This window comes from Mytilus trossulus, chromosome 3 (genome assembly GCF_036588685.1).
Source record: "Mytilus trossulus isolate FHL-02 chromosome 3, PNRI_Mtr1.1.1.hap1, whole genome shotgun sequence".
NCBI lineage: Eukaryota > Metazoa > Mollusca > Bivalvia > Mytilida > Mytilidae > Mytilus > Mytilus trossulus.
The window spans coordinates 42,909,286-42,935,794 of record NC_086375.1 but is presented as its reverse complement, the minus strand read 5'-3'; the positions used below and the strand labels follow the sequence as shown (position 1 = coordinate 42,935,794).

The window sequence follows — 26,509 nt, the reverse complement described above, 5'->3', positions numbered from 1 at the left end:
TTGTGTAATAAAACAATATATAAATCATGTTTACATATAATAATATCTACAGTCAAGTCCTTTATTCTCATCATTTTGATAGGTCTGTGAATAAAGAATCTTAAAGGTCAAATGAAATTGCTGGCAAGAATTGTAACCATGTAACCATTTGACTTATTGATCTTTTTTCTTGAGTAAAGCCTGTCTAAATTTCCTATTTATTAAATGTCCTTTTTTTTTTTTAAATAAAAAATCAATTTCTTTTACTTTTATTTCAGTCTTAAAACAGCATTTACCATACATCAAAATTTAATATTTAGTGTATAATCATGTTGAAAAAATATAAAAATGTTATACATAGATATAGGAAGATGTGGTGTGAGTGCCAATGAGACAACTCTCCATCCAAATAACAATTTAAAAATTAAACCATTATAGGTTAAAGTACGGCCTTCAACACGGAGCCTTGGCTCACACCGAACAACAAGCTATAAAGGGCCCCAAAATTACTAGTGTAAAACCATTCAAACGGGAAAACCAACGGTCTAATCTATATAAACAAAACGAGAAACGAGAAACACGTATATATTACATAAACAAACGACATGTATTGATTGCATTGCAATCAACTGCCAATGTAAATAAAACAACAAATAAAGAAAACCAGTAGCTATTTGAAGATTAACTCTATTATTACTTATGTGTGCTAATGCATAGTAAATCGCACTACCAATAAATCATACCTTTATATAAGATAACATCTAAATGATTTTGAAAAGAAAAATTGTATGCCATGTAGTTGAGAAGAAAAATAAAAGAAACTGTAGAAGGCCAATGGCCAAAACGTCTTAAAATTGGTTTAATAATACAATAATGTAAAGTATGTTCCCTTTTGGACTTTTTAAAACAAGGATTTATATAAGAGTAAAATGTATTTGTCTAGTTTTTTGTACTATACTAAGAAACTTGGTTTTGGCACATGTTAACAATCATTTGGAAATAAATCTATATAACTATCTGTAAACATTTCACATTGTAAATATATGTAATGTTAATAATGAACACATTTGGTAATACTGAGCATGAAGTTTTTAGTCTTGAACACTTTTGGGTAACTTCATAGCACATATAGTTTTGTACAACTTTTTCATCCAAAAGGACATCCATTTGCCCAATGACCACGTGAACCTACAAATAAAACAAATATTACAATAATATCATTAGGTAGATTTCTTTAATAAATATTAAAATTGTTCCTTTTGATAAGTTGGAAAGTTTACATTCTGACATCAAACTTAAATTTCAGAAACTTTTGTAATGTTTTTTATACTTCTCTGGTATTATTTCCCAAAAGATAAATCTTGCCTTTAAATGCATCTGTAGTCAAAAAGAATTAGCTAAATGTTTAACAATACACTATTGCTATTTGTTCGCAATTACTGGACATCACAAAGATTCACGCCAGACACTACAAAGCAAAAAGTGATTGTTGTATGACTTCAATAGTTCCAAGTGTCAGTGATTCTTAAGTCAAGTGTCGCAGATTCCAAAATAAGGATAAGGTCTGCTGCAATAATAAAGACAAGCCAAATATTCTGTATTTAATGTATACAATTCGGGAATTTGGCCCTTCAAAAATCACACTAGACTACATTTCATTATATCTAAATTTGTGAAATAACCTTATCATACATTTAACAAGACATACAAGAATGTCTTTTACATTTATGTAATTCTTGTAGATTTGGTTTTTTTTTAGGATTTTGTCAATGTTTTTAACTGTCTTTACAAACTGAAAATAGCAAATAGATTTTATCAAATAGATTCTTGTAGGTCTTTAAAAATTATATGATAACCTCTCAAAGTCTATTTTTGTCAAAACAAATGCCTGTACCAAATCAGGAATACAATATTTGTTATCCATTCCCTTGCTGTGTTTGAGCTTTTGATTTTTCCATTTGTTTACCCACTTTCCTGACTGTAATAATTTCTTCAGATTTTTGTTATTTTTGCTTTTTTTTAGGCTTAATTTGTTGTGTTACTTTCTCATTAAGGTTTAAATCACATCTCCTTTCAGTTTTTAATGTACATGTATGATAACATACCACATCTGTAACAAGTTCCATAACCACCATTATAAGCATCCTCATCCCCTCGTACATAATCTGAATCATCCGATGAATTAGAATTCTCCATAGAATCTTCATCAGAATCAGCATATGGATTACTATTCTCCACTACATCGTCATCTCCTATTGTGATTTCAATGCCATCTATTTCTAAATCATCCTCAACAATTATAGGATGATGACCTGCAGCATTGGTTAATGGATTAGCAGCAGGTACAACTATTGGGTTGTTGGCCCCACCACCTCTTCCTCCTCTTGCACCACGCCCTCGTCTTCCACCTCGGCCACGCCCTCGTGCTGCAGGAGCTTGAGGTTTTGGTTTGTTTTCTTCATTAAACTTTTGTTGTTCAACTAAAATTTAATATATAAATAATGAATTGCAATTCATATCAAAATCTGTGCATTTATGTCTAATATTAAAAAATATCAAGCATTTTTTTATGTTAAATAAAAGAAGTTATGGGGTATACTGTAGATTCATTATTATTTGGATACCAATATTCATCTGTAGATATTTTTGTCAAGCATCCACATGTTTTGCTACATGTAATTCTTTTTTTCTTCAAATACATATGAACTATTTTGAAAGTTTTTTTGCACTTGAAGGCAACTCATATGTACATATATAAACATCTGTTGTTTGTAGATTTCAACTCATCGTCCTTCTGAATCTAAATAAAGACTTATAATTTTTACACAAACTAATCAAAATTATTACTTTAATTCTCTAGTTGCTGATAGGTCAAGTATGAAAAACAACTTCAGAAAGATTGCTTGATGTCTGGTACTTATATAAAAGAAGATGTGGTATCACCAGGCCAGTCTTCTTAGTCTTATGTTTAATTTTATTTCTCACCCATCCAATGTTAAAATGGATTCAAAGATTATTCAAAACATGAACATGCCATCTCACCAACTAGGTTTGATGATAAGATATAACCACACAATAGTTAAATACCCACCAGGTGAGAAAAGAATGTCTTTAAAAGATATGCTAGTAAAGACATTTTATTGATTCTATTCCAACATACTTTCTTTTGTTACCTTTTCTGCTTTCCACCAACTGTTTTCTTCTTTCCTTAAGCTCATCACTAAGGTGTGAAACCATAGTATCTATGTAATTATCTAGAGATATTGCCCTCATTGTTGTTGTTACAGGAGCTCTACATACAGCACATTCTTTCTTGATTTTCATCCATTGTTGTATACATAATGCACAGAATGAATGGGAACAATTCAGTGATGTCGCCTAGAAAAGTCAAAAGCCATAAACAATATGTTAGAACAGGAAAGATTTGTATAATAACACTACAGCATGAAAATTACTTCTCTAGTATCGACTTAAAATCCAATTAAAAGGCTAAGAAAAATCAACCTCAAAACATTTATCAATGGTGAAAGGTAAGAAATTTGCTGTGGCTTTAATTAATGTTAATTCAGAAATCAATGTGTTCATTTGTTATCATGATTCTTGTGAATCCCTGTTTACTGGTACAAATGTGAAATCTAATTTATGCCAACTACATGTGCAAATATTCATACAGGAAAATGCACATGTATACTGCTAAATTGATGAACACAAGTGTTTACAATTGTGAGGTTAAAACTGCAGCATTTTTAACATGAATAAAAACATTGCAATATTAACTGTAATACAGTAATCTTCTGCCAAGACAGTGAAGACAAGAGATATGATAGAACTAGGACTACTAGTTAATAGTTATAATCACCAGAGGTCCATGAAATATACAAATTTACAAAGTTGCTATATGAACCCTGTTTGCATCATGCACTTTAGTACTACTTATGTCTTAGAAATAGAATACAAATCCCATATATAACAATGACTCTACTCCATACATGTACACTTCCATATCAAATTCGAGCCTACCTGTACAAAAAGTTCATTACAAATACTACACTGTAACTCAGTTTCCATTAAATCAGCAAAATTTGTTAAAATGTCTTGTTTCGCATGTAACACTGCCTCTGTCTGTTTGTCTTTTTCTTCTTTCACTTCATTTAATTGTGCTTCTAACATTTTTTGTTCAGTTTCTTTCTTTAAAATGACTGTTTCTAGTTTCTCTTTTTGCTTTATTAGTTCTTCTTGTAAAGTTTTATTTTTTTCTTCCAAAGCTTTTTCCATAGCTACGCGCAAACTTTGTTCTACTTTCTCCTTTTCTTCAATTAATCCTTCTTTCTGCACCTGCAACTGTTCAAGCAGTGTAGCTTCTTTTTCTAACAATCTATTTTCCAGTTCTTCCTTCATTTGTTGTTCTGCTTCCTGAATCCAGAATTAAAATGAGATCTTATTTGGTTAAGTTAGTATATTAGTACTAATTGATGGGGTTTCACATATTTGTAAATTACTATCCTTGAAATCAACATTGATAGATGGAGATTTACATTGTAAAGTCATATGAAACAAGCGTCTTGTAGTTGTACATATAATGAAAAGGAAATTAATGAATAATGACATGTATTTTTTCAGGCTCTATACATGTATATACATGTTTTAAAAAAAATAAATAAATACATATTGTATATATATATTGAATAATTGATTGGTGTTTCAGTACTGTTGGTAGAGGCAGCAAGAGTGCCCTGAGATATATCTATAATACTAAAATTACGAGGTCCAATTTGTCAGCCGTCATCACGTAAAAACAACAAATCAAAGAATTCGACTTTATATATAACTAATATAGTACAAAGGTGTAGATTAAAAATTACACCATTCCAGGCCCTTTTGTTTTCCACGTAATTAATATTGCCAATAATTAAGAAGTTCCGGGTCGAGTCTGATACCGATACCAATAGTATATTCACCTGTTACCTATTACCTTATCTGTACGTTCCGCATCTGACAGGCGCACCAACAAACGGTGTATTCAGGATTAATATGCTATATACACGGGTCATAATCACAGGGTTGACATTACTAAATTGTCAAATTGTTACCTATTGTAGTATTTTAATCAGTAAGACTTTCTAAGATAACACTACGAATACTAAAAATCTGGACTAAAAATAAGGCGTATGATAGGTACAGCTTTCAATTTGTTAGCGGGCATGATGTAAAACAGCGAATCAAAGATTTCAACTTTATTTATAACTAATATAGGACAATGCTGTTGATTAAAAAATACTACATTCCAGGACCTTTTGTTTTTCAAATAATTAATATTACCAATAATTGATAAGTTCCAGTTCGATGGTTTCAATCAGAAAGATTTGAAAGCAGAGAAAACTGTGTATCGTTTAATCGGCATAACTTTATCAGATAAAAATACTAATACTAAAATAAGGCTTGCACATAGTTATATACGTTAACTCAGTCATGGACCTGCGATACCACGTGTCTGTTCTAGTGTACTTTATAATTTTAGTCTTGCATGTACATAATTATGTGTACATATATCACTGATTCAGTGGCAATGGTAAAAGACACTGACAAGTCTTATATAATATTTTATAGTTTTGAATGTTTTGTCCGTTGACTAAAATAAGGTGGAGGTTTGTGTGTTCTTATTTCCAACAGAGGTAAACTCAACACATATCAATATGTGCATGAAGCAAATTGATAGTTGCTAGATACGGAATGATTGTACCACAAGAAAGTTTAAACCTGTGTGTATATACTTAAAATATGATAAAAAAAATCATAGATATAGGAAGATGTGGTGTGAGTGCCAATGAGACAACTCTCCATCCAAATAACAATTTAAAAATTAAACCATTATAGGTTAAAGTACGGCCTTCAACACGGAGCCTTGGCTCACACCGAACAACAAGCTATAAAGGGCCCCAAAATTACTAGTGTAAAACCATTCAAACGGGAAAACCAACGGTCTAATCTATATAAACAAAACGAGAAACGAGAAACACGTATATATTACATAAACAAACGACAACTACTGTACATCAGATTCCTGACTTAGGACAGGTGCAAACATTTGCAGCGGGATTAAACGTTTTAATGGGCCCAAACCTTCTCCCTTTTTCTGAAACAATAGCATAACATCACAACATATAAAAACATACGATAAAATATCAATTAGCAGACTTAACTCAATCAAAAAACGTATGATTACACAAAGAACGAATAAATTTGATCTGCGATATCTGAATACAAATGCACAGTTAATTAAATATTAGAGACAAACAGTCATGTCTTTTTCAGGACTTCTGAATCCAACCATGTAGTATGGAATGTTTTTGAGATGTGGTTTTGGTCGATGGATGTTAATGAAGATCCTGTAGTACAAAGTATATCACTGAATTTAGCTCTTTGTCTAAGTGTATTATTGAATACTTTGCTTTGAGCTCAGTTCATTGTTATGCTAATCATTCTTTGTGAAATAAAGATTTGACAGAAAACTCTCATGTACAAGGATTTGTCAAAGTAGTATCACCTCTATTTACAATGTAAGTATTAGGGAGATAAAAGCATTCTATATTGATTTGAACCAAATATATTATAAAAAAAAAGAACAAATTTACCCGAGAATGCTACTACCACTACTAGCAATATGATGCTAGGTTGTTTTAATACATCTGTACTAGCTGCCTACTGATGACTCGGTTCTGAGTGTAAATGGTCCTTCAACTATGCAGGGAAAAATTATAAGGCATATCTAGGCTTATCAATTTCTAAAACAATATTTCATCGTACATGTTTGAAATTTTTAAACAACCACAGAAATTTTTGCAGTTGAAATACATGTATGTATCCTGTCGTCGTCTTCCCAAGACGGATGGTTTCCAGATAATAACTTCAGTATAAGTAAAAAGGAAGCCTTAAAATTATAACATACTGTGGATTCATTTATTTTCGTGGGTACCAATTTTCGTGGATTAAAGAAAGTTTGCATTTTCATGGATATTTAATTTCGTGGTTTTGCCGAAGTCTGCATACAAGCCTATAGAAAATTTGTTAATCGTTGAACATTTAATTTCGTGGTTAGACTCTAGCCACAAAAGCCACGAAAATTGGTATCCAAAGAATAATAATGCATCCACAGTAATATTTATAATCATAAAAGGAAGCCTGGGATTGTTTTGGGGGGTTATATATATAGTCCCTAAGGTTTAGGAATAAGGGTTCCAAAGGTGACCAAAACAAGCATTAATCTAGTATCTGTACAAAAAATTGTGTATAAGTATTTCAATTGTTCTGAAATTGTACCATAATATTGAATACCATAAGTAGAAGGTCTATTTTGTGGGTTATGGGTCAAACAGTCTAGGAATTAAGGGCCAAAAACAAACATTTTTGTAGATTCCAGACAATAAATTTGAGTTATTTCTTTGTCCAGAATGGTTGTTAAATTACCTAAAACCAATGCTTTATGAAATCTTCTTTAAAAATTGGAGTTTAGATTTCTCTGTCCATAATAGTAGTTGAATCAACTTAAAATAATGCTATACATGTATATACACTATACAATGCAAAATTCACTTTACTACCAACTGATAAATTCAAAATTTTAGGTTTAATGTGCGTCCCGTTTCAAACCTTCTGCTGCTATTCAATATTTTTACCAGACATTCACTTTCGTTTTAATTCAATGTGCGTTATGATAAATCCTTTGCAATGCGAAAAAAGTCTGACTACATGACACACGCTAATTGGATAAACACAGAGAAGATCAAAAACATGTGTACCGGAACGCAACGGAAAACTCCAATTCAGCTACTTGATGCAAGGATCTATTTTTAGATCGAAAAGAAATTTCCAATTATAGATACATGTATTATAAGAATAGTTTACGCGACAACTCCACACAGATAAGGGTAAATAACGCAAACGGTAGCCAATAAAAGGGTTGAGAACTCATGGTTTTGGCATATAATTGGGTTTTCCTTTGAATTTATTGGGTTTTTTATTATTTGTATTGCGTGATCACGCAAATACACAGCTTATCTGGAGCTCTGCTAGCCACAGGCACTTGTCTCAGAAAAAAAAAATCCTATATACCTTATTATAACACAGGCACTTGTCTCAGAAAAAAATTTCCTATATACCTTATTATAACACAAGGTACTTAACTTGCATTTTAGAAAAATGTTGGGTGGTGACGAAGTTCCGTTATATGCCGCTTTATAGGCTGTCAACCCCTCTAAAGCTTGTTATATCGTAAATCTAAATTGATTTATCTATACAATGGTGTATAACATGCCTACTTTTGTTGTCCGAATCATCCGTAGCAATCCTACCAAAGCATGTCAATCGTAATAATTTTGCAATCGGCTGAAGAATTGGCAATAAACGGCCGCAGTAAATGATTTATTATAAACATCGTTTTAAAAAAAACTGTTAGTTTTCGTATGAATAGAACTTATCATACAGTTAGTAAAATTGTATGATATACCGTGAAAAAAATCTAACAAGTGTTGTTTGTGGTATGTCTAATAAGTTACAAATTTTCCCATGACGTCAATGTCTTTCAGACTCTCTCTTGACTTTACGTATGAAATGAAACAAGATCAGATAACTCCGAGAATCATTTAGACTTTCCCATAGAATTGACCAATCGGAAACCGAGATATACAAGGAGCATGACGCGTTTATTGCCAATTCTTCAGCGGTTTGCAAAATTATAACGATTGACATACTTTGGTAGGATTGCTACGGATGATTCCGACAATAAATGTAGGCATGTTATACACCATTGTAAAGATAAATCAATTTAGATTTACGATAAAACAAGCTTTAGTGGGATTAACAACCTATAAAGCGGCATATAACGGAACTTCGTCACCACCCAACATTTTTCTAAAATGCAAGTTAAGTACCTTGTGTTATAATAAGGTATATAGGAAATTTTTTTCTGAGACAAGTGCCTGTGCTGCTAGCGGGGGCATCATCACCATGACTGTATGACATTTATATTTTAATACTTAATGTTTTATTAAAATGAGTAGTTGAATAATTATTGTTGCAAACTCCATTAGAAATTTGATTTGAGATCATTTTTATAGCACCACAAAAATTGAAAACTTTTTGGTTGTACATTTGTATCACGTTGGCGTCATCGTCTTCATCCAAAGAATCAGCTTGATTTTAACAAAAATTGAATTTTTGGGGTTCTTTGATATGGTGATTCTTAACATATACTTAGATTTTTGATTATGGGCCCAGTTTTCAAGTTGGTCCGATCAAAAATTGAATTCTTCGGGTTCTATGATATTCTGAATTTAACCATGTATTTAGATTTTGGATATTGGACCAAAATAGGTAAATGTCCAATTTAAAATTTTTAAGTTGAAGTTCTTTATAGACCACATTCAATCTGTGTCAGAAACCTATGTTGTGTCAACTATTTAACCACAATCCAAATTCAGAGCTGTATCTAGCTTGAATGTTGTGTCCATACTAGCCCCAACTGTTCAGGTTTCCACCTCTGCAGTCGTATAAAGCAGCACCCTGCGGAGTATCTGTTCCATTCATTTGTTTTTTCTTAATTTGTGTGAATTAACATTGTTACAGTAAATGCTAATTACTACACTTGCATACCACAACAAATACTGTATTGGTACATGTATCACTTATATTTGTATCCATATAACAAAACAAAAAATGAAAGGAATAATTTTGCAATACCTTTTGAGTACTAAATAGCTTTTTAGGTATTTAGACATATTTTAAGACTTATTAAGTAGATGTTGATGATATCTGCTAGACATGCTTCAAATTCGATCAGATTACTTTTGGAGCAGTTATGAGTCTTTGAAGCATGCTCAAAAAGGTTCTTTTGGTGAAATCATTTTTATTTTGGTAAAAATTTGTCTTTGCTTCGACCAGCTTTGGAGGAGATATAAAGAATTGATATAAATCAGCACAGAGGTTTACTTCCGATCTTATTTAGCCCCAATAATCATGTCAGACTTAAGCCATTGTCATTACTTAAAACCAATAAATGTATTCTAATCTGAGGAAGAAATTCGACATTTTAATTTTTTTTTTTACTAATGATACTGACGATCCACCACAAAGTAATGTAAATAGAACCATACCAATAGTAAGCAAATACATATAAAAAAAGATGAGGTATGATTGCCAGTGAGACAATTCTCCACAAGAGACCAAATCGACACAGAAATTAACAATTCCCAGCTACAAAATGTATCCAAAACCAAAGATGTAGAACATGTTCTATCATAATCATTTGGTTACTAATGTAATTACTGTCTCCCCATGTCTGTATTGAACATAAAAAAATATCAAATAAATAACACTCCTAATGCTCAGATCGGTTGTCACCGTGCAACACAGTTATTAACACCATATAGGAAAAACATAGAACTTTATTGTCATAAGACACTGTCAAACATCCAAACACACTATCCACACTCATCTGTGTCCACACTTGTATCTATTCTAAAAATATCAATGATGTCATTAGAAAAGTAATCTTTAAAATTGAAGTTATCCTCCTTAGTTTGTCATAATTGTAGTTAAATCAACAACAACCAATGGCCAGATCAAATAAAATTGAAAATCAATGAAAATCGAAAATTCTGATAGTTATGCACATAAAGTTGAGGTAATTTCACAAATACGGCTGTGACCTACTGGAAAATTTATTTTTGCATTCATATGAAGTGGTATCTTCAGAACCTGCTAAAAGACAACAAGCATTCTGTGAGTATTGCACGGCAATAAATAGTCCCCTTCCGGTTAAAAACTAATAGTATTGGAACAAATTCTAACTTGATCTATAAGTTGTCATGGTGTAACCTATATAACAAATATCAAGTAAAAAAAGTGTTGAAAATTGATTATTTAACTGAATTTTCTTAGTCCAAGGACCCTAACTCTGCACAAAAACATCAGACCAGAACAAAAGTCGAACTTGATCTGTAATTTGTCATGATAAAACTATATTCCAGTTTTGAAATCAATATATTCAATCATGATGAAAAGTGTGGAATACTGACATTTGAGTGAATTTTCTAAGCCCAATGACCATAACTCTGCACAAAAACATCAGACAAACTTGAACTGTAACTTGTCATGATAAAACTATATACCAATAATTAATTAATATCTTCAAGAATGACAAAAAAAAAATTGCGGAAAACTGATTATTTTAGTTAATTTTCTAATCCAAAGGACCATAACTCTGCACACAATCATCAGACTGGAACAAACTTCAAACTTGATCTGTAACTTGTAATGATAAAACAAAACACCAAAACTGAAATTAATATCTTCAAGCATGAAGAAAAAAGTGTGGGAAACAGATTTACCAGACAGACAGACAGACACAGACAGACACAGACAGACAGACAGACAGACAGACAGACAGACAGACAGACAGACAGACAGACAGACAGACAGACAGACAGACAGACAGACAGACAGACAGACAGACAGACAGACAGACAGACAGACAGACAGACAGACAGACAGACAGACAGACAGACAGACAGACAGACAGACAGACAGACAGACAGACAGACAGACAGACAGACAGACTTGACTTGCATGGCTGTGCATTGAAGACGCTTACCCAGTAGCGCCCTTTTTTGAGTTCTTTGTTTTCTCGCAGGTTATTGTTTAACTCTGATTGGTCACAGACAGACAGACAGACAGACAGACAGACAGACAGACAGACAGACAGACAGACTTGACTTGCATGGCTGTGCATTGAAGACGCTTACCCAGTAGCGCCCTTTTTTGAGTTCTTTGTTTTCTCGCAGGTTATTGTTTAACTCTGATTGGTCACAGACAGACAGACAGACAGACAGACTTGACTTGCATGGCTGTGCATTGAAGACGCTTACCCAGTAGCGCCCTTTTTTGAGTTCTTTGTTTTCTCGCAGGTTATTGTTTAACTCTGATTGGTATTCGTAGCGGATTAAGGATATTATGAACATCAATAAACTGTACTGTTATCTAAAACAATCAGCCGTGCTAATTCTATCATGTACTTCTGTTGATAACTTGTATCGGAAATGGTCCACTCGAGTGTCATGTATTCTTATGCCGATATATGACCTCATGTATGAGTTGTATTGGACGTTTTTAATTTATTTGATAATTCATATAGGAATTTAAGCAATGTCACCATTGTCATGAGAACCGGGTGAAGTTTTTTTGTGCATATTAATCATTTGAGTTTTTTTGTGTTGGGCATGGTATAACCCTTTTGTATTTCAGACATTGTTTGAAAGTATCCTTGTTTCCATGTTGCTTTCGTAACTAAAATCCCATCCCCTTTTTCACCGAATTTGACACTCTGAGTTATAATTATTACTGTGGCGGGTTTGTACTAAAAAGAGCATCACGACGGGTGCCACACGTAGAGCAGAATCTTCTTATCCTTTCGGAGAACACGAGATCATCCCCAGTTTTGTTGGGGGTTTGTATTGTTCAGTCTTTAGTTTTCTACGTTGTGTTTAGTGCACTGTTGTTTGTCTGTTTGTCTCTTTCATTTTTATTTTCTACTTATGATAAAATTGAGAATGAAAATGGGGAATGCGTCAAAGAGACAACACCCGACCATGCATGGAACAGAAAAAATCAGAAGGTCACCAACAGGTCTTCAATACAGCGAGAAAATCCCGCACCCCGAGGTGTCCTCCAGCTGGCCCCTAAAAAAATATATATACTAGTTTAATGACAATGCCATGTACTAAACTTCAAATTGTACACAAGAAACTAGAATTAAAAATAATACAAGACTAACAAAGTTTAAATGTCCCTTTGGTATCTTTCGCCTCTCTTATGCAGAAGGTATTTGATTATGTAGTCCATTTTTTTGTCTTCCATAGTAAATTGAACCAATAAAGAATCCGAATATGTACCACTCAACATATCAGGGGATTAGATATTGTGGAGCAAGCAGACAATAACAACACCGCCTTAATTACCCTTAATATTTCGATTAAGTATGCCATTTTTTTTTCAAAATCTCTGTAAACTTCGTTCAATACTATATATTATTTAATATAGACACTGTCTAACATCTCTGCAAGTTAAACCTTTTATTTTAAAGCGAGATATCTCTAATGTGTTTATGCTTCACTTTTTTCTCTCAGTCTGTGTGTTTCGGTAGTTTGTTTTGCCTAAACTAGTCTTTAATATTTTGATATTTTAAAGTCTGAAACTGTAATGTAGCATCCCTTATCATCCTATTAAATTTATTAAACCGGTCTTACAGTGCACTGTGCTTGTATGAATAAATACACCAATATCCCTTTTTTACAGGCATGCATGACTGTCGTTGGGTTCAGCTCTGCATATAATACGAATGTTGGCTTTTCTTTGTTTCTTTCTTGGTTAGTCGATTGTGCGTTCCTAACTTTCCTTAATTTCAGACACTATTTATAGACATAATTTTTCCTCGACTAAGTCACTTGGTACTGCTTATTCGCTTGCTATTCACATTTTCCCGTTATCCGAACACGATCATAACCGACGCTTCTGTAAGTATACCGCAAACATGGTAACGTAGTCTTTAAATTCACCACTTGTATTCCCAATTTAAGTACATTTTTATGCATTATTAATTGTTATCCATATTTATATCAGTGTCTTCGCCTTTATTACTGTTGACCATCACTCACGGCCATCGATTCTTTAAACATTATATATATTCGTAGACATGTTCTTTACTGATATTCCATTCGTTCTAAGGGAGTCAGTTCATCTTTTCCTGCATGAGATAATTGGTTCAAATGTATTCTTCTGGCTCATGTTTGCCGGGCCTGTGGCAATGTGTATTATTATACGTTTACTGTCGTATCCACTTATAAAATTATTAAGATATATATATGTATGTTTTTATTACTTTCGTTGGAGATGTTTTCACCAGAGACATATCTCTGTTTTCATTCAAGTCAATAGTAACGAATTTCTCACTGGTTACTATGGAAATTGGTAAGTCTATTCAATCTGGTTAGATCATCATAGGATCCAATTCTCTTCTGAACATTAAGCCTGATCGAACACTTTGATGTTTTCATGAAAATTGGATCGATAGCTCAGTAAGAAAACCCAGATAGAATATACTTACCATGTCTATACCTTCATTAAGGTTAGTAATTTTGATTTTTGCCCTTTAGCTTGGCATTTTTGTACCGGCAGAGAAACAAGTAAAAAACTTTGACAGAAATTACAAAAGAGTAATAAGTTGGCTCCGGCTTTATGTTTACAAAATTTATTTCACATTAAACACCATAATATAATTTTAGATACAGTTACAATTTGGAAGTATCACAGGTAAGAACTACCTCATATGGAAAGAAATCTTTTTAGCTTTGATGCTGCTTCTTTATGAAATAGTTTACAGGACCTTTTCATATAAAAAAAAAAAAGAAGATGTGGTATGATTGCCAATGAGACAACTATCCACAAAAGACCAAAATGACACAAACATCATGACTGTTACTGACAGCTTCAAAACATCATGGCTGTTAACAGCTTCACATATTTTAGAAATCTTGTCCAGTCCTGGACTGTTTTTGATCTGCATGCCAGGAGAGACATTTTAATACATTATCTATTCTTTTTTATTTATAACAGCTTGCTGCGTTGTAAATGAAATTTTGTTTTTCATACGTTTTAATAATAACAAGAGTTATAAATATAGCTTTTTTAAAATTATTCGCTGAAAAGTTGTAACTCTTTTTTATAACTGAACTTCTAAAACTACGTTTCTAGCTGTGCACTTCTGTTCCGAATATATTTGATAGGTTCTAAAGTCAACATGCTTTTTACAAAGCTAATACATTACTTTGTGTTTCTATACGTTTTATTTCCCGCCATTTCACTTTTAATCCCCGTGACCTATTAAAAGTCCCATGACTGAACTTCTTTGCTGGCCGTTAAACAATGATCAAGAAAGCAATTGCGGCTGTTATTGGGTTACTGATAATTCAGTTTATTGTAAAATTTCTGTAAGATTTTAAAAACGTACAAAATCTGCTTAGGTAATGGTCAAATCTGACCACATTGTTTATCAGATTGCTATGGTATATATCTGTTCCTTCACACTGTGTTTGTTGTCTCCCTTTTCACATATTTGTACAATTTAATAGGATTGAAATAATGTTGATTGTGTGCCTAAATAGTTTTAAGACCAAAATTTGGCTTCAATAAATGCAATTTGCACACCAATTTAATCATGAAAAGAAGCATTCAATTATCAATGGATAGTCAACCTTCTTGGTTATAAAAAACAAGTGCTTTTGTTGAAATAGTAGTTTAGTAAAACAATTAAGCTAAAGCTTAAATTCTCCAGGGATGGGGTGAGGGATGCCATTTATATCTCCACAAAGCGAAATCATGATACAGATAGCATGAGAAATCATTAGATATAGTTTTTTTTTAACAACAGACAAGGTACATGAACAGTGTGTATAATAAACATATGTACATAATTTATTTTCCAGTGTTTAAACATAACTAACATTCTCATAAATATATTTTTTTCTTTTGTTTTTTTCAGAAATAAACTTGAGCTTTTTAAACATGTGTATAACCATACACCCGGACCCTGTAGAATTGTTCCTGGAGAAGGTAATGTATTTATCAAATTTAAAAAAAAAACTTGCTTCAACAAAAAGGTATGGCCTACATGCAAGTTCCTGTGTATTTTGGTAAATTGAAGTCTTCATAGGAATCATAGATTTTGTTTAAAAACTTTGGTCTAACTTCTAAATAGGACCTTCATTCATCAAACTTCTGTCAAAGACATTGATGTGCACTTAATAAGTTTTAAAGGATTTTCAGTAGGTGTGTAAAAATAGTACATACATGTACAAACATGTAGTTATTTGACAGTCTGTACCAACTCCAGCATCCTTTAATTTTATCAAAATTGTGTATCTTAACTTATCAAAACATGTTACACTGCTAATTAATGGGATATATATATATACTTTTATGATTGATCTTGTTTGGAATTTTGTTCATTGAGCTAAGAATCAAAACACTTTTAGTTACACATTAAAGAAAACTTGTGTCTGCAAAATTAAATTACAATACAGTTATCTAATATTATGATCAAAATCATCAAAAACTTCTTTCCTATTACTCTGTACCCTGAAATTGGGTATTTTGCTCCATTAAAAACAGCTTTAATAATTTTCTATTTATTATATATTTGAATACAGGAATTGGATATGAAGACATGGAAACATTACCTAATGGTTTAACATTTATTACATCAGTAAGTATAGTATTACCCTGAGTTATTGCCCTTGTTTCACATAATTACAGGAATTGGAGATGAGACATGGAGACAATACTTGGTGCCAATAGCATAACTAGGTACAGAAACAAAATGAAGTGGACTCATTCCAGATTAACATGAGTAAAACTCACTCCCTTTGTATATTTATACCTTATATTGTAATAATTACATTAGATGTATGTTTCATTATAATACTTTATTCTGATTGGCTAACTGCACATTACATGTTATTCCTCAAGCAATTGCGTTACTCAATAAAACTTTTCATTCATGATAGTACGTGGTCCAACAATAAAGTGCACAGGTGATATCTGCTATAGAAATTGCTACTTTAGTTTGAAATACTCGCTCTTCATTAATAATACTGCTGGTTTTTTTTAGGGCCTTGTTATGCCAGGAGCTTCCTCTACAGTTTCTGAACACCGTAAGAAGCACAATGGAAAAGGAAGAATTTATTTGTTTGATTTTAATCAACCAGATAAAGGCATAGAAGAACTAAAAATTGTAGGAGACCAGTTCAACCAGTCTGATTTTGGTCCTCATGGCATTAGTTTGTGGAAAGACAAAGGTAGATTTTGCAAACATCTTCAGTTACATTGCATTTGATCTAGTGGTAGGGTCTAATTCAATTACTAGTACTAGACTTTTCAAAGGGGAACCTATTGAAAATAGTCTTAGGCTTTTCATTGTCACAAAAGTCAAGTGTTTATCATTCATACCTACTGTCAAATGTTAACATAATTTTGCTGAGGTGTCATCATTGTAAAATACCAATAGGTCCATGTGCATTGATACATAAAATGTTTGTTACTGAGATTTGGTAGTAAGATGTTAAGTACTATTTTATCTTGTGGTAATACTTATCACATACTATCATTAAAGGCAATTTTTATGCCCCACCTACGATAATAGAGGGGCATTATGTTTTCTGGTCTGTACGTTTGTCTGTCTGTCTGTTCATTTGTCCGTCCGTACGTTCGTTTGTCCCTCTTCAGGTTAAAGTTGTTGGTCAAGGTTGTTTTTGAAGTCCAATCAACTTGAAACTTAGTACACTGACATGTTCCTTATGATATAATCTTTCTAACTTTGATGCCAAATAAGACTAAAGAGTTGTGACCCCAATTTCACAGTCTGCTGAACATAGAAAATGAGAGTGCTAGTTGGGCATCCATATACTGGGAACACATTCTTGTTAGAATAAGTTATAAGACAAATTGGTTAAAAAAAATTCAGATTGGTGAAGTATTTGCAAACTTTGTTTGGACACATAAGAAAAATGACATTGTTTTTTTCGGACTAGTAGTTGGATTTGATTTTGATGCTGACTTTATTAAAAAGAGTTTAACATATAGGGAACTCAAACAGCCATCCAAATATACAACATGTACAATGTTAAAAGAAAAACTGGAAGTTACTAATACATTACAATTTGAATGGTTCATGTTTATCTTTTTATATAAATAGTAGAAGGTGTCGTAAGCATCAACGATAAACAAACCCATCAACACAACATAAAAAAAGAATGGACATTATGATGTCAACATAAAAACTTTAGTGATAGACTTGTGTGCTTAATATATATCATCGTCTCATGATTTTTCCTACTATTAAGAATGCATTGTGATGTCACAATTTTCATTATTAAACAAAAGCATGCATATTACAAATTCATATATGACGTATAAAAACATATGATCTGAAGTTATATGTCAAGATCAACCTGAAAATATTTACATCATTTATGTGTTTGAAGATAAAGTGACAGTTATGGTGGTTAATCATGGATCAGCAGGAGATACTATAGAAAAATTCCTGTTCATAGCTAAAGATAAACAGCTGAAGCATGTTCACACTTACAGAGACACAACTATACATATGTAAGTATTTTTTACCGCTTTTAAGATAAAAACAGTTCAAGTATTATATTCAGTTACAATTATTATTATTAGGGATAAGGGCATTACTTACAGTGACAAGTGTCTGAGGGGTTAAAAAATCCACTGGCCCTATGTTTGGACCTCAGGCAATCAAAACTTTGTCATCAGTATGACTGATGGACTAGTAAAACAATTTGTTTGCGTTATCAAAATATTAATAGAAAATCCTTACTGCCATCCCTTCAAAGATTGTGTAAGAAGGTAATAGGGTTAAATTTGCTTTTATTCACCACAATAAAATAGGAAACCATGTTGTTATAATGCTGGAGATTCAATTTTCCTGTAAGTGCTGAATAAATGCAACTTTTTATGCAAATATACCTATTTACTTCAAAACTTTATAGAAATGAAGTCATGATTTCGAATTTGATTGGTGATGCCCTTATGCTACATTAAAATATCCAAACTTCAAGTTGCTGTGAATTATATTTCAATTTAAATGTATACACTAGATTATGGTATATATCCTTTCACTGAACTATTATATATTTTTGTTTAGTGGCAAGCTGAAGCACGCCTCCTGCTGTATTGAAGACCCAGCTGGTGGACTTCAGCGATTATCTGCTCTTTGGTCAGGTTGATGTCTTTTTGACACATTCCCCATTTCTATTCTCAATTTTATTTAAATTTTGTTTCAGGGTAAATGATGTAGCAATGGACAGTGAAAAAAGTTTTTACTTCACAAATTTTGCCTACTATAAGAGTGGACTTTTTAAATTATTAGAGGCAGTCATACCATTAGCCTATGCAAATCTGATGTATTATGACGGGAAAGCATACCACAAACAAGATGATGGATTTGTTACCATAAATGGTCTGGTGTTATCACATGATCAAAAGTAAGAAGTACATTGTTTTAAATTTTGATGATAATACATGTATATATACAGTTAAATCTGTTTGAAGAAATCTCTAAAGGTGTGACATACTACTACAGGGAGATAACTCTGTAAAAATCATCTGAATGTATTGATCACAATTTATTGTTATAAAGGAAACATTATTAGCTACTGATTGATTAGAATTAGTGTTTGTCAAACTGCTATGTATCCAGTGAACATTTATTATTAAAGTGTGTGGTTCATGTTTTTTGAAATTTTTATATTTTATATTAAAGGATCAAGTTAATGTTTTGTCAAAATTTTGTCAAAACTCAACGAGCCAAATTAATTTTAGTCTAAAGTATTTGGTATCACCTTAAGGGAAAGCAAAAAAAATGTTTCATAAGACAACTGGTCTTTTAATACAAGTACTGTGAGTGAGGTTAGATTATATGAAATACACTACAGAGGGAGCTAAAATTAATGGTATTATAACACATGTTTTTGCTTTATACAGGTTGTCTCTTGAGCAGGTTTGACTGTAGTTTTACTGGATAATAGATTGGTATAATCAAGTGATGTAACTGCATAAATTAAGAGTATAAGAAACAGTAACAGTGGAGGTTATGACGTTGCTGACATAAAATGTTATTTTCACAACGTCAAACTGATATATCCAGAAAAGATGCATTTTCAATTGTTTCTTTTATGATTCAAAATGATTAAACTTGAAAACTTTTTTTTTTAATTTTTAATAAAACCTAATTTCTTGGTACTTTTCTCCTTTTTTTAGAAAATTTAAGTCTCTTCAAACATGACATAAAATATTGTATTTTCCAAATTTGTTTTTCTTTTAGGTATTTGTATACAGGAGAAACAGTCCCTCAGAAATTTCATACTTTTACAAGACAGAAGAATGGAACACTAAGTAGATACCAGGTACTATATTATTTTCAGATTTGGGGGGGGGGGGGGGAAGCTCGGTGGTAGAGTGGTCTAAGTAGTTACTACTGTAATCACTAGCCAGTCAACACTGAGATTGTGAGGTCAAACCCCACTCATGTGGGTGCACTTGACTCCAATTTTAATTGACTAGGATTGTCAGCTTTTCTATCAAAGGTTGATTGTTTTTTCCAGACATCATGGCTTCCTCCACCAATAAAAATTGATTACCACGAAATAGCCTAAATGCCATGCTTAAAAGTGGCGTTAAAACACCAAAAATCAGAAATCAAACTTTTTAGATTGGTCACATGATCAATGACTTAAATGAATCTAATGATATTGTAGACTGTTTGTCACCTTGAGTTGGACAACATTTTAAATATAGATGAATTTTTTACGTAGTTTTGAAAAATTTCATTTTCAAGGATTCACAAGAAGTCATTTTTCTGTAGGAAAAGATATCCATAAAAAATGTAAGTTAAATGAATAGATGCTGTTCGTGTTCACAGGGCATTTTAACTTTTAAAAACACATGGTTAGGTGGATGGGGGAAAGACCAAATGAAAGTTTTAAAATTCCAAACACCTGTCTGTGTATCCTTCTGTTCCTACAGTATCATGTTTGAGTTTTGGTTTAAGGTATATTGTTACAGTCACAACAGTTTAAACTATGAGTTGGGCATGGTGTTCCCTCTGTCATTTATTCTTGTCTAAAAAGACATTTAGATAATGAATGTGAATCAATTTTATGTGTCCACATTTGCTTTATTTCTGGAATATATAATAAATATTTTGTTTTCAGGAATTTAATGTAAAAACAGCAATTGACAATCCAACTTTAGATAAAGATGGCAATGTTCTATTTGGCACTCATCCAATAATATGGCAAGTTATGGGACATATGGATAACCCAGAAACACCAGCTCCCTCACAGGTAATGTTAAGTGTGTTGAAATCCAATGAAATACTTTTTAAATACCTGGAAATCTCTTGCACGAAACAACATGGAAAATCAGAACACATCTAAATAGCCTTTTATGTTCAGGAAGTACAGTGGTATGAAATAAGGAGGAAGTAATGTAAATGTCAATCAGACATTATAACCAAAGAAAACAAAATACTTAAATACAACATGCAGTTTAATAGTCAAGCATCTTTACAACGCTTCAAAGTCAAAATGTTCGAGTCAGTTTATTTCACTCATACTTCAAAATCAACCAATCAAAATGCTGAATTTCATGTTTTGAGCTTGATTTTTGTGATGCAAGCACATAGCAAAGTTTTATGACTTCAACCCCAGCTCTTAGTTGCCATGAGTTTAGATAAGTAATGCATTAAACAGAAACACCAATATTACATAAACCAATCTATAAATTTACAAATGAAAATGACAAACCATTAATCTTGGGGACAATCAATACGAGTATATTTCAATCATTTGAAAATTCTATGAATTCACTGTTTAATCACTTTCTTGGTTACAATCATGCAAAACCATTACTGGTATTTCAGAATCATCCAAATATTTTATCTATATTTAGCCAAATACAGTAACTGTCAGATGACTCCTTATAAGAGGTATTGTCCTTAAATGAGGATTTGAACCTTAGCTTTGATTTTTTATATTGATGCCTAATATACACAATACTGAATAATCCAAGTAATGATTTATTTATTCCAGGTAATTAAACTTCACATGAAAGATGGTGCCGTGACCAAGATGACAGAAGTTTTCGCTGATGATGGTCATACGTTGTATGGATCATCAGTGGCCTCCTTGTATAAGGACGCCATGTTAGTAGGAACAGTGCTCCACAAGTTAATGTTTTGTGAAGTACGTTGGATTGATTGAGTGTGATGCACTATTTATGCATGCAATTCTGACATGAATGAAATTTAGTTTCAGTGTGTGAAAAATGAATATAATCTAAGAAGTAATCCCTTTTCATACTGCAACATATATTATTTGCAAAACCATAGAATGAAGTGTAGGACACAAGTTAATCAAACTTTGATTGTCTTTTTATTTTACTTCGTTTCAGTATATCCCATTCCTAAGTGAGTATTTGGAAATCCTAGCTGATGTTTTTTAAGAACACCAGCTGCCATTTTAATACTGTATAAACTCATCATAGATACCAGGTCTAAATTTAGTATATATGTTAGACCCGTGTTTCATCTACAAAAGACTCATCAGTGACCCTCAAATCCAAAAAAATGCCAAATAAAGTACGAAGTTGAAGAGCATTGAGAACCAAAATTCCTAAAAGTTTTGACACCTTATATATAATTAAGTATAATTTTGTTATTTACTAGTTTGCCTTTTATTTTATGAACAATGAGAACGAATTTTACTTTTATGTACATGTATATGGTTTTTCATTTTTGAATTAAACATTTACCCTCACTTTACAGACCCCATTTTTAAGGGTTGGGTACTTTTTTTTTGTTTTTAGGCCCCTATATGGATCAATAGATTCAGTGGGTGGCTTTTGTATGTTCAAAGAAGCCCTATTCTGGTGATTGACTGCAAAAATAAATTTATAAAAATAGGCTACCAGAAGATTACATTTTTTGGCAATGCTAGAAAAGTTGGTAAATGTTAAAACTATGAAGGTTTTGGGGATTTGACCAAGATTTTGAGGCTTACTGAACATGAAAAAGTGATAAGTTTGATTTTAGGCAGATTCAAATATTGTATTACATACAGCTCAGAATTTCAATCAGAATTTAATAAAAGTCAAATTATGAAAAACATAAGACATGGATGCAGTTTGCAATAAATATTTTATTTTGCTTAATCCATAGTCCACCAGCTGTGTCTCTAGACAAGGTGACCCAATTGTAACCATTGCCTACCATAGATGTATCCAACTTTTGTGGCATTATTTTCTTAACTTTCTTTTTCTTATATATGGTGCTTTTTTATTTGTATAGTAATACATTTCTAGTTTTTTTTAATTGATTTATAGTTATATTTTTTTTAATGAGTTTTTACACTACTTTTTGATTAAAGTTCTTACAGATTGTTTTTGACAAGTAGAAAAGTTGCCATGACAAAGGTAATTGTTTTGCTTTGTGTATTTTTTTTAGATTTTTAGTAGTTTTGTGTTATTAAAGCAATAATCAGAGATTGTTATGTTAGTGAATTCATATTTCTTAAATCACATTATTTAAACATTATTTTTTATGTCACATAATGAAAGTTATTTAGGAATGCATATTAAAGAAAATAAAAGATTTAATTATTTTCATTCTTATTGGGTGAAAGCTTTGATTGTCAAAGAGTTAACTGAAACATATTGCATGATTTGAATATAATTCAGTTATCCTCATATGACTATGATTTCCTTCACACTACAATAGTCTGATTTACTTTACAGGATAATGCTTTGCAGGGGAAATTAATCAAATTTGATGAAAGTAAAAGTCCATCTGAATCTCCTCCATTCCTTTGACCTGGGATCTCATGCTCATAAGTCCTTTCTGTGTGAGGATTGGGTATATTCCTTAGTATATATTATATGCAAGACAAGTATATGAGATTTTTTATTGTTAGTATATGTCCATCTGTATCCTGACACATTTCTGATGGTCTTAAACTTGACCTCATTTTCATGCTCCAAACAGCAGGTAAAGTATTACGGATTTGGTCTGATCCACAGTTTATTTACAAGACAGGTATGAAATTTTTATATGTAAATTGGTTAGTAAGTTCATGTCCTAAATCTGGTCAAACTCCATATGACTTTGAACTCGTGTTGATGCCCTAAAGCCTTGATGCCCTAAAGATCAGTTTTGGTTTCCGTATGTGACCCTTGGTAATTGTGCGTGACAGGTATAAAAGATAATTCAATGTGGATATGGCATAAGAACAAATGGTAAAATTCGAAAAGAGTCTCCAAATCACACTCGACCTTATACTTACAAGTCATCCTTCCTTTATGATACGTTGCAATAAGGCAACTGTAGTATACCGATGTTCAAAACTCATAAATCGATAGACAAAAACAAATCCGGGTCATTAACAAAAACCTAGGGAAGCCACTTCCTCCTATTTGACCACGAGGTGATCATGATATAGTACTGTATGACACAAACATACAACCAAATCGAGTTATGCCAACACAAATATAGATTGTTTTTTTGCGGAAAAAGGTTAACAAGAAAGCAATTAAAATTTCCCTTAATGCCTTCGGTGAACACTTCTATCAATCAAATGACCAGACATCGGAAGCACTGATGTGGAAAGCAATTAAATCAATCTTGAAAAAATCAAATCGAAAAAGACGTTCCAACAAAACTTACAATGAGCAGATGCACACATGCATGGATAAACACACAGACAAGAAGGACACTGCCGGAGAAGAAAACAAAGAGCTCACTATAAAGCTTAACGTACCAGCAAATTTTAAAAGACTGAAAGCCAACACCTGAAAAGAGACAGAATAGCTCATGGAGAGTAAATTCAAGATTTTGTCGGCAGTTATTTTAAAGAAAATCATAAGCGCTTCTCCAAATACAATAATCATCAAGTGTTTCTGCCCTCACCAACAATGATTGATTTTTGCCTAGCGAAAGCTCTCAAAAATGCTGCAATTTTAATCAGTCTACCAAAGAAGACATGAGCAGCATACAAGACAAAGGACCAAGCCCATATCCCACCATGGGGAATAAATAGTTATCAAAGGTACCAGGATTATAATCTAATATGCCAGACGCGCGTTTCGTCTGCATAACCCTCATCAGCGACGCTCAGATCAAAATAGTTATAAAGCCAAACAAGTCCAAAGTTGAAGGACATTGAGGACCCAAAATTTCACAAAGTTGTGCCAAATACAGGAAAGGTAATGTATTCCTGGAAAATGGAAATCCTTTGTTTTCGAAAAAAACGTTTTGTAAACAGGAAATTTATATAAAGTACCATATAATTGATATTCATGTCAACACCGAAGTGCTGACTACTGGGCTGGTGATACCTTCGAGGACGAAACGTCCACCAGCATTGGCATCGACCCAGTGTTGTAAAGACTTATCAAAGGTACCAGGATTATAATTTAATACGCCGGCAGCGCGTTTCGTCTGCACAAGACTCATCAGTGAAGCTCAAATTACAGAAATAAGAAAACCTTAAAACAACACAAATTTACAGGACCTGCCATGATAACATACCAGCACTTATACTAAAAGAAGCAGCAATTGAAATAGATCCTATTCTTTTCTATCTTTATCAAACTTGCCTCCATTGACAAACGGCCAGTTTCACTTACTTCTATTTCATGCGAAGTTCTCGAACAAATCATGTGCACCTCAATCGTCACATTTTTGGAACAGAATAATATCTTGAAAGACAACCAGCATGGGTTAAGAGCTCGTAGATCGTGAGAGACACAACTGATTTCAACAATCGAAGGAATTTCCAAATAACTGAAATAAGCGAAATATCAAGTGGACGTAATCGTGCAAAGTCTTTTACAAGTCCAACACTGCAGATTCCTTAATAAACCGAACCACTATGGCATTAGAGACGAAAACCTAAAATGAAAAAAATATTTCTTAGAAAACCCAAAACAACAAGTGGTAGTTTAAGGCTGAAAGTCTTCACTGGGAGACGTACTATCAGGGGTTCCACAAGTTATGTGCTAGGTCACTTATAATTCATTAATGACTTACCAGAAACATTCAAACTATTCGTCGACAACTATCAAACTATTCCATCACATAAAGAATTCCCAGGACGAAGCCAAATTACAAAAGGACCTTTCAGAACTAGAAGAATGGGAAGCCAGATGAAATTCAAACCTAAAATATGCCCTGTCACTTCATTAGGACCAGCATTAAATAAAAAAAAAAATACTACAAATTAGACGGCCACACTCTCGAAACTGCACTATACAGCAAATATCTAGGTATAAATTTCAGCGAGGACTTACAATGGAAACATCATGTTGAAGTCACTACCAAAAAAGCATCCAAATCATTCGGATTACTTTATCTCTCTAGTCAGACCAACTTAAGAATATGCGGCACAAGTGCGGCATTGGACCCTCCTACCACTGAGTACATAACTCGACGAGAACAAGTACAAAGGAAGACCGCTGAGTGTTTAACATTCAACTTCACTGACAAAACACCAGGATGTGTACAACTATGATCAAGCATTAGGATTGAAACTACTAGCTTCCGGACTAATTAACCATCGACTCGTCATGCTTTAAAAAATCTAGTATGGGCTAGATAGACATAGGAAGATGTGGTGTGAGTGCCAATGAGACAACTCTCCATCCAAATAACAATTTAAAAAAGTAAACCATTATAGGTCAATGTACGGCCTGCAACACGGAGCCTTGGCTCACACCGAACAACAAGCTATAAAGGACCCCAAAATTAATATTGTAAACCCATTCAAACGGGAAAACCAACGGTCTTATCTATAAAAAAAAAAAACGAAAAACGAGAAACACGTATAAACAAACGACAACTACTGTCCAT

The 26,509-nt window shown here is 32.6% G+C and overlaps 2 protein-coding genes across 3 annotated transcripts; one reads left to right on the top strand and one right to left on the bottom strand.

Annotated features, from left to right (window-relative positions):
* Nucleotides 1-588: 588 nt before the first annotated feature.
* Nucleotides 589-14,593, bottom strand: LOC134710797 (E3 ubiquitin-protein ligase RNF8-like). Its single transcript, XM_063571196.1, has 5 exons — nt 14,510-14,593; nt 4,000-4,392; nt 3,153-3,357; nt 2,085-2,459; nt 589-1,167 (listed from the first exon to the last, which is right to left on the bottom strand). Exons 1-5 carry the CDS (start codon nt 14,591-14,593, stop codon nt 1,127-1,129), a joined length of 1,098 nt encoding a protein of 365 aa, XP_063427266.1. The 3' UTR covers nt 589-1,126.
* Nucleotides 14,204-22,933, top strand: LOC134711522 (serum paraoxonase/arylesterase 1-like). Of its 2 annotated transcripts, none has more exons than XM_063572154.1 (9): nt 14,204-14,340; nt 15,569-15,639; nt 16,236-16,291; nt 16,697-16,883; nt 18,069-18,192; nt 18,891-19,091; nt 19,931-20,012; nt 20,820-20,951; nt 21,699-22,933. In XM_063572154.1, exons 3-9 carry the CDS (start codon nt 16,253-16,255, stop codon nt 21,867-21,869), a joined length of 936 nt encoding a protein of 311 aa, XP_063428224.1. In that variant the 5' UTR covers nt 14,204-14,340; nt 15,569-15,639; nt 16,236-16,252; the 3' UTR covers nt 21,870-22,933. The 2 variants fall into 2 exon arrangements, with proteins under 2 accessions (XP_063428224.1, XP_063428223.1); XM_063572153.1 differs by lacking the exon at nt 14,204-14,340 and adding an exon at nt 14,907-15,017.
* Nucleotides 22,934-26,509: the final 3,576 nt, after the last annotated feature.

Coding starts and splice junctions, on each gene's coding strand:
- LOC134711522 (XM_063572153.1), top strand. CDS start 14,953: ATGATCAAGAAAGCAATTGCGGCTGTTATTGGGTTACTGATAATTCAG. Junction 16,884..18,068: donor TAGTTTGTGGAAAGACAAAG/GTAGATTTTGCA, acceptor ATGTGTTTGAAG/ATAAAGTGACAGTTATGGTG. Junction 20,013..20,819: donor GAACACTAAGTAGATACCAG/GTACTATATTAT, acceptor TTTTGTTTTCAG/GAATTTAATGTAAAAACAGC.
- LOC134710797 (XM_063571196.1), bottom strand. CDS start 14,593: ATGCAGATCAAAAACAGTCCAGGACTGGACAAGATTTCTAAAATATGT. Junction 2,460..3,152: donor GTTGGTGGAAAGCAGAAAAG/GTAACAAAAGAA, acceptor ATTAAATTTTAG/TTGAACAACAAAAGTTTAAT. Junction 1,168..2,084: donor TGGAACTTGTTACAGATGTG/GTATGTTATCAT, acceptor TTTTATTTGTAG/GTTCACGTGGTCATTGGGCA.